This window comes from Cupressus sempervirens, chromosome 7 (genome assembly GCF_028749045.1).
Source record: "Cupressus sempervirens isolate cs-2001-9-10 chromosome 7, ASM2874904v1, whole genome shotgun sequence".
NCBI lineage: Eukaryota > Viridiplantae > Streptophyta > Pinopsida > Cupressales > Cupressaceae > Cupressus > Cupressus sempervirens.
The window spans coordinates 784,151,224-784,160,114 of record NC_143124.1 but is presented as its reverse complement, the minus strand read 5'-3'; the positions used below and the strand labels follow the sequence as shown (position 1 = coordinate 784,160,114).

The 8,891-nt window shown below is 31.2% G+C and overlaps 1 protein-coding gene across 1 annotated transcript; it reads right to left on the bottom strand.

Moving 5' to 3' along the window:
* Positions 1-3,590: 3,590 nt before the first annotated feature.
* LOC149549687 (cysteine-rich receptor-like protein kinase 19) lies at positions 3,591-8,521 on the bottom strand. The gene is made up of 7 exons (XM_089792971.1): positions 7,634-8,521; positions 6,558-6,689; positions 5,903-6,042; positions 5,196-5,406; positions 4,740-4,974; positions 4,383-4,533; positions 3,591-4,170 (listed from the first exon to the last, which is right to left on the bottom strand). Exons 1-7 carry the CDS (start codon positions 8,391-8,393, stop codon positions 3,817-3,819), a joined length of 1,983 nt encoding a protein of 660 aa, XP_089649097.1. The 5' UTR covers positions 8,394-8,521; the 3' UTR covers positions 3,591-3,816.
* Between the last annotated feature and the right edge of the window lie 370 nt (positions 8,522-8,891).

Below are 8,891 nucleotides of genomic sequence, written 5' to 3'. Positions count from 1 at the left end.
GTCTTATTATTTGAAGTAAAACTTGTAAAATTATACTTTACCGATAAGAAACAAGTTTTGAATGAAAATTCATTGTTAGGACCCTCTTAAGTTACTCTTGAATTTCTTCACTCATTATTTTCAACAAAGAATAAACTAATTGAAGTTGATTTTTGGATAGTCAAATTAGGCTCTTTGAGGGAAAACTTGCAAAAAGTTATTATTCGTGATAAATTTTATTCAAGTATTTTCATCTATTATATTAGTTTTCTTCATGAGATGGTATATTTCTAAATTACAAATTGTCTAAATAAAAAAACTATAAATAAATATATGCATATATAATCTATATATAAAATATAATAGATGTAGATCAAGGTGTTGATTTTTTCAATTTAATATTTTTTTATTAAATTTGAATGACTAAAAAATTAGTAACCTCAAGATGCATCTTCACACACGTACAAAAAAATCTTCATCAAATTTGAAAATAAATTCCACTGCCTTCTCATCTACTTGAAACAAGATGAAAACAAAATTTGGATCATAATATTTTAGTGAACATGAATGCACCTTTGCCAAAGAAGATTCATTTCTTGCCACTTCTCTTTTGATCACATCTACATGAAGTCCACTATATATGAAGTACTATCATATTGGTGCAAATGCCATTGAAACAGAATCATTTTTTGTGCTTGTCCCAAAATCATGATAGATTTCTTATGACATTTTATTTGATGGGTGCCATTGCAAACTCTAGCATAGGTATAAATTTTCAAAAATGATACAAAAAAGATCTTAAATATTTTATTTTATTTTTGGAGGTCTAATAAACATTATACTAGAATATATTTCAAATCTTTGATGTTTTTAAATTTATAAAAATAGAATTAGCTCTAAACATATGATTGATAATAGTCTATTAGATCATATAGATTAGCTAAAATAAACATTTCCAAAGTAATTTGTTACTTTAGTGAAACCTACTATTTCATATAGAAAATAAACATTTCAAGGAATATATATTACATATAGAGAAAATTATAGATTTTTTTTTAATGTAATTAGATTAAGAAAAAGAAATGATTTCAGGTTACTTTAGTGAAACCCACTATTTCATATAGAAAACAAACATTTCAAGGAATATATTTTACTTAAAGAGAAAATTATAGATTTGTTTTGGATGTAATTAAGTTGAGAAAAAACAATGATTAGTGCAACACTTTAGGACCTTGGAGCTCAACGGATTATTAGAGTTGTATATACCACTTGATAAAAAGACCAAAGGATAAATATAATCTTAGAATAGTAATTACTACGGTTAACAGGTGGAGCAGCTCATCATAACATATTAGAGGATGAGTTGGAGAAAGATGTGAGTGTGTGTGCATGCGCGCGCGCGCGCGCGCGTGTGTGTGTATATATATATATATATATAATTTGATTGCATACACCTATACATAGAAAACATTAATACGAGCATCATCAACATAAAAGATGATAAATTATTTGGCTAGTTCATGAAGGTTAACCAATCCAATTTGAATAGGTAGTTTGAGTGCCTATTTGGACTTATAGGAGGGAGATGTTGGAGAAGACCAAATTTTCTATAAATTCCATTTAGGTTGAGTTGGAAGAAAGAAAGGAGAAGCACAAGAAGAGGGAAGACAATTTGAAAATGGTGCCCGTTGGAGAGATGTCTTATGGATACATTCTATTTATGATCAACCTTCAAAATGTTCCCCCTTCCTTGATTTGTTAAAGGAGATCAATAAATATTGGAAGGGGGTCCCTCGTATAGCCGAGTAGCTATTTTAGCTAGCCTATTTTTTAGTGTCCTAGTTCTTTGTGTGGATTATTGGTTTGGTGATATGGTCTCTAGTTTTTTTTTTTTTGTTATTATTTTTTGTCATGATTTTTTAATTTTTGGTTAGTTAGCAATTTGAATTCATTTCTAGTGAATTGTATTTGTGTTGTCTCTCAAAATTGATGTTATTTTAATTATTTAGCTTAGGCTCTCTCACTCTTGAATTAATTAGACCATAAAAGTGAAGTTATAGCAGTTAGGGCTAAGATAACATGACCAAATGATTGGCAATCAATACCTTGCTCGAATATATCAAATCTCATGTTTCCCAAGTTGCACAAAATATATGATAATACTTGAGATAAATAATTTTTTCATATCCAAGGTGATGTTGATATTGCATGTTATAGATAATCTTATAATTAGGTTTGAAGAAGTTGAGTTTGTATGATGTTGGACCAAATATCATAGTGTTCACTTGAATGTACATGCAATATCTAGGTGGATATATATATACATGGATAATTAGAGATGATGATATGACCTAATGATCTTATACTTCATATGTGAGGAAACCATGATTGCTATTACATACCATAATGGATGATTAGGGGACATGGACGTTTTGAAGTTTGAGGATTATGTTAAGTAAAATGAAGGTTATGTTATAGCCATCATGAAGAATACTAGGGTAGTAAGAGATTGACAAGAACACTCAAATCCATGACTAGTAACTTGAAATATAGACATGATTTATATGATTAATGTTAAATATATAACTTAAATAGTTTAATATCATTAAACCTCAACCAAGAGGGTATAAATTTTTTTCCAACTTGTATAAATAAATGAATATAAAATAAATAAAACAATTATGAATGCCCACTTAAAATTTAATAGAATATATTTACACAACAAAGAATCATAAAGATAAAATAAAGTTGATGACCAATAATTAGATCTATAGAATTAGAGACAAGAAGTCTCTAAATTACTTTGAAGAGCTACATGGATGGAAGCTTGTAAGCCAAAAAGGGAAAAAAAATATTATAATGATCCAAAGGGGTGCTAAATATAAAAATAAATGAGGCATCTTGGGGAAACCCTCATCCAAAAAGAATGCTAATCTATTATTAAATATTTTGATGAAATTGAGTTTTTCTGACCTATAGATCATGTTTTTCAATGACCAAAAATACAAATACACATTCATTGTAATATTGTAATAATGAAAATTTGAAGGTATAACATTAAATAAAAATAGAATTTCACCTTCCATTTGCATGCGATACTTCATAGGTGTCAACAACATGCTTAATCATCATTTTACTTTCAAACCAAAATGTAACTCCCATAGTAACCATTCAAAATTGTAAGCTCATTAGCAATAAAAAGACAATCTTAAATATTTTCAATTTATTTTAATTATTGTATAATACATTAAAATACTCTTAAATGAAACAAATTTTAAAAAAGAGCACATTTGTTTTCTACATAATAAATTATAAATATATTAATTTTTGTTCAAAACAAGAACTAAACAATTACTCTATGTATACAATCATAAGCAAAATTAATTAAAAAAATGTTTTTATAATTTTTTTATAAATATAAATAAATAATTTAAAATCAAAACAATTCTAAGAGTAAATAGATTTCCACAATCTATGAAATAATGCTATTCTTTTTTGGATTCAATTGTGTAGCCTTTTTTTTGCATCTACACAATAGAATCCAAAAAAGAATAGCATTAAAACAATTCTAAATATACCATAAAATTCACTCATTAAATGAAAAAAAACTCTTGTGTAAGCTTCTTAATAGAAGATAAAAAATCATTATATTTGATGAATTAACCCTTTTTTTAATAATAGATTTTATAAATTTAAGGTCAACCTTTAAATACAATGTATTTTATAAATTAGAATCCACACTATTGACTTGGTACCAAAAAAGTATTATGTCAACCTTTCTAGGCTTGAACTATTTTTCTATAGCCAATAACCATATATTATAAATGGCTATTATACTTATCTAGCTAGCAACTGTGTAACAGTAGCATCATTGGTAGATGGTACAGGTGATGATAATGATGCAGACAAATTCAGTGAATCTGTGTTTCTAGACTCATGCGATACACTTCCTCCTATTACTTCACGTGTAGCATTTACAAAAGCTGGCTTTGTAGGATTTGGCATGTTGGTGGACCAACTATTTGAAAGAATTGAACACACAATTGACATGGTTGGACGAAGTGATGCATCTGCTTGTGTGCATAGCAAACCCACTTGAATAAATTGTATGGCTTGTTCCTTGGGGCACCACTCTATTATCTTTCTATCAATCACCTCTTCAATGTTTCCTCCATTGTAACATCTCCATGCCTGCAACATGTAGTCACAATGGGCCACTTTTAAACATCACATACTAAGGACAAAATTAAGTTTGGAAAAAAAGAGGTCAATCTTAACTATTTAACACTTTTAAGTCTTGGAATGAAGCTTAGTGTGTGATGTTTAAGCCATGGTCACAATTTAAACATAATGTTATATGAAAAATAAACTAAGTTCAAATAATGTTTGGTGTAGCATCTCACCAATGATAAAAGGTTTTGATCTTCTGTGGAAAGTCTTGAATCATTGTTCTTTCTCCCACTTACAATTTCCAAAAGTACAACACCAAAGCTATATACATCAGCCTTAGTTGATAGTTGTCCCCGCATGGCATATTCTGGTGCCAAATAACCACTGTATTGTGGAAATCAAGATAATTTACTGTAAATTGTCTAAGAATATATGATTGAACTTATCATGATCTTTCTTAAATATGATCATAAACTAGAAAACAATTAAGCTTGAAAAAAGTAAGTCAATTTTGACTATTTAACACTTTTAATCTATAAATCAAACATGTATAATATATGATACAAGAATTGATGCTTTAGAAATCTTACTAAGTTCCTGCGACTCGAGTGCTAACATGAGTTTTATTTTCTGGAAACAATTTAGCTAATCCAAAATCTGCTATCTTTGCATTCATTTTGTCATCCAACAAAATATTACTTGCTTTGATGTCTCGATGAATTATTCGCAACTGAGAATCTTCGTGCAAGTAGAGAAGTCCACGGGCTACTCCAGTTATGATGTTTAAACGTGTCTGCCAGCCCAACTCTTTTCTCCTTTCATGATCTGTAAATCATGCCATAAAATGTTTATCCCAAGAAAGAAACCACTTTGCCATAGACAAGTTTAAATAGATAACAACACATTTATTTATTTATATACTTGAAATTGTATGCTTCTATGCATTTTTATTATGTAATTGCAATCATATTTGCACTAGTTAACCAAGAGTACAATTAGGATTATATACTCTAATAAAAATTCATTTAGTGAGTTTGTCTACTCACTAAAAAGTATCTTGTCAAGGCTCTTGTTGGCTAAGTATTCGTACACCAGCAACCTTTCTGATCCCTCTGTGCAACATCCAATTAGATTTACAAGATTCCTATGCTGAATTTTGGCTACCAATTTAACCTCATTTAAAAATTCTCTTTTTCCTTGCAAAGATTTTGTAGAAAGCTTCTTCACCGCTACGTCTCTTCCATCTAGCAAAGTTCCCTGAGACACAATTAAAGTCTATTTGTAAAGCCAAAAGACTATTTACATAGGTGACATCATTAGCAAAGGGAGTTTTGAGAGGTAACAAAGAAAAATATGAAAATTTTAAATTTTAAATATCATTGTTGATAAGTGATATAATTTTTTGAAAAACTATTTCAGTTGTAATCTATTTTCACCATTCAAATGAAGACGCTCACCAATAGAAACTCTTATTTTGTAAAAAGAAATTAAAAAGAAATCTTTTAGCCTTTAAAAAAATATTGTAACATCTTTCTTTCCAATTAAAATCAAAACCCAAATTTCTTCATAGAACAAGATTGATTATTATGTGTCTTGATTATATCTCAAGCAGATTCTAACCTAAGACCCATATAAGAAACTTACTATTTACCATTGTGTTGTAGACTCTTGCTTTTTATAGAACTCAGTACTACAGATTACTATAATATATAAATAATTGGTATACTCGTTTAAGAAATGAATGTTAACATACCTTGTATACAGGGCCAAATCCTCCCTCACCCAACCTGTTCTCCTCATGGAAATTTCTGGTTGCCTCTACTAATGTTTCCAAATTAAATATTAGTAGGAAATCTTCACTGGTTACTCCGTCATTTTCCAAGCGCTCATTCCCTGCATAGTACAATTTACAAATGCATTACAATCTTTTTAATTGTATAGATACATACAAATTTATCATTCAAATGGATGATAGATGATACAAATTTTATGATTCTAATGGATAATAGATGCTAAGCATTATTTTTATGTCATCAAAGACTCTAATCACACTGTAGGTTTCTGTCAGATTTTACAAGACGATTCTAATTTCAAAAAATTTAGACTGAACAAAGTTTCTGACTGTATAAAATAATTTGATATTAAAACTTTGGTTTTCTTACAACCATGCACTCTGTGTTTATGCCCTGTTTTGCAGTTTTGTTTTCTCCCTGTTTTCATAAGTTCCTATTCTCTTCTTGAGATCTATAATAACTTTGCTTTTTTAAGTTCTAACACTGAGCTGTCTAATAATTGGATAAGACAATCTCATATCGGTTTCTAGATAATAACACAAATTTCTTTAATCAACACTGAGAGAGCCAATTATCAAACACACCTAAACACACTAGGGCAGAGAGTAAAGTTACCTTGGCTAGCAGCCTTCCCAAATATTGCAGACTTCAATTGTCCTCGCACAGCAAACAGCCCTCCTAACAAAACGAGGATTATGAAGGCGCCAAGACAGCCCAACATAATTGGGATTTTGTTTGAAGACTTTTCTGCACGGCTCATCAATTTTCGATGTCATGTGAAATGAAACATAAAATTTATTCTCAAATTCCAGGAAGAAAATTAAATTTGAGGAAGAAATCCAAAATATGCTGCGAAGAGATTCAAATCCGAGGAAGAAAATAAGCTAGGAAGAAAATCAAAATATGTTAGGGAGAAAATCAAATTCGAAGAAGAAAAGAGAAAAGCAAATTCAGTGAAGAAAACCAAATTTCTGAGAGAAAACCAAAATATGCTAAGGAGAAAATCAAATTCGAGGAAGAAAACCAAAATATGTTAGGGAGAAAATCAAATTTGAGGAAGAACAGAGAAAACCAAAATATACTAGGAAGAAAACCAAATTCAGTGAGAAAACCAAAATATGCTAGGGAGAAAACCAAATTTGAAGAACAAAAAAGAAAACAAAATTGGAGGAAGAAAACCAAAATATGTTAGGGAGAAAATCAAATTTGAGGAAGAACAGTGAAAACCAAATTCAATAAAGGAAACCAAAACATACTAGGAAGAAAACCAAATTCTGGGAAGAAAACCAAAATATGTTAGGGAGAAAATCAAATTGGAGGAACTAAAAAGAAAACCAAATTTGAAGAAGAAAATCAAAATATGTTAGGGAGAAAATCAAATTCGAGGAAGAAAAGAGAAAACTAAACTCAGAGAAGAAAACCAAAATATGCTAGGAAGAAAGCCAAATTCGGAGAAGAAAACCAAAATATTGATAAGTAGGAGATAATTTTCACAGCAAGCCAAACTGTGATATTGCTATCAGGATTTATCATTGACCCATATATGCTAGAAAGAAAATCAAATTCGGAAAAGAAAACCAAAATATGCTGGGAGAAAACCAAATTCGAAGAGCGAAAAAGAAAACCAATTTCGAAGAAGAAGAAGACCAAATTGAGCTAGCATAAAATGTTAGTGGATGTAGAGGGCTTACTTGAGTCATGTAATTGGTTGCTCCCGTTGGAGGGCGAGGCAAAGAAAGGGAAAGTATCATAACGAGCAGTGCAGCTTCCAGAGTAAACAACGCCTCCAATATTATGAGCCCCATTTGTGACCTCCACAAGCGCCCGAATCGCATTGTCCAAACAATCCGCACAGTCCTGAACAGAAATGTCTCTCCAGCATTGAACGAGCCCATAAATCTTGGTAGACGAAGAGCGATCTATAGCCGAATCGGAAGAATAGAGATTAGACGATTTGGTCACTTCGACAGACAAATCAGACAAAAGGGCCTTCACAGTGGACCCAAAAGCTTCAGGATCCGTTGCATTTAAGAGATTGTTTTGCACAAGATAAGATGTGGTATCCAGATCTCCAATAAAAGGGATGTGTTCGTAGCGCAAATGACACTTGTCAAGCCACACTCTGCCCCCAACAGAATTCCCACACTCTTGTCGAACTGTTTTATTTGCTTGTATCGAACATGCTTTGCATTCTTCCTCCGTTGTGTCTCCCCTGCATTGAAGAAGCCCGGATATGAGATCATCACCTTGGCCTTGCACTGTCGTGTTGAATCCCCCGTTGGGGGGGCCGTGTTGAACCAGATAATTAATCACCGCATTGACATTTCTCTCTATTGTGCTCCCGTTCGTGTAACGGTTCCAGTTGCAGACGCTCTTTGCTGCATGCGACGCATTGTTGTTGAAAATGAAGATGAGGAAGAGGAAGAGGGCGAAGAATGTTGTGAAATTCATGTTTTGTGTTTATTTCCACTGCCCTCTGCAGGAGAGATGGGACATCATGCCATTCTGTGGAGAGGATTCTGTGTTTCCCGTCACAATTATCAGAGGGCAAGTCACACGAAATTCTACTTCTGGTCACGCTACTGTGGTCCCACTACGAAAATAGTGTATGTCATCTTTGTTTGCTCGAGTCATGGAGAATGTCATTTCAAAGATGACGCAATTGAAATCTAATGTTGATTCAAGATTGTGCGGATGAAAAAATCCGAGAAATTGGCTGGTCTGTCATTAATGGGTTAGGTGTTGACAATTCAATTTGCAAAACTATCAGTGATTTATTATATACAAAAATCACTATTGCAAAGAAAATTTTATATAATTTTTATAGATAAAATGTAAAATAAGAAGCGTAAGATAGACAAGATATAGAAGTAATTCTTATTATTATAACTAACTTTGTTCTCTAATTTTTTTTTTTTTTAATATCAATCATATTCTTTGTAAAATATG

What these genes read in the sequence shown, in the direction of transcription:
- LOC149549687 (XM_089792971.1), bottom strand. Translation starts at nt 8,393, where the DNA reads ATGAATTTCACAACATTCTTCGCCCTCTTCCTCTTCCTCATCTTCATT. An exon ending in TGGGAAGGCTGCTAGCCAAG is followed by an intron (nt 6,043 to 6,557) that starts GTAACTTTACTC and finishes TGTACTATGCAG; the next exon opens with GGAATGAGCGCTTGGAAAAT. An exon ending in ACTCGAGTCGCAGGAACTTA is followed by an intron (nt 4,534 to 4,739) that starts GTAAGATTTCTA and finishes TCCACAATACAG; the next exon opens with TGGTTATTTGGCACCAGAAT.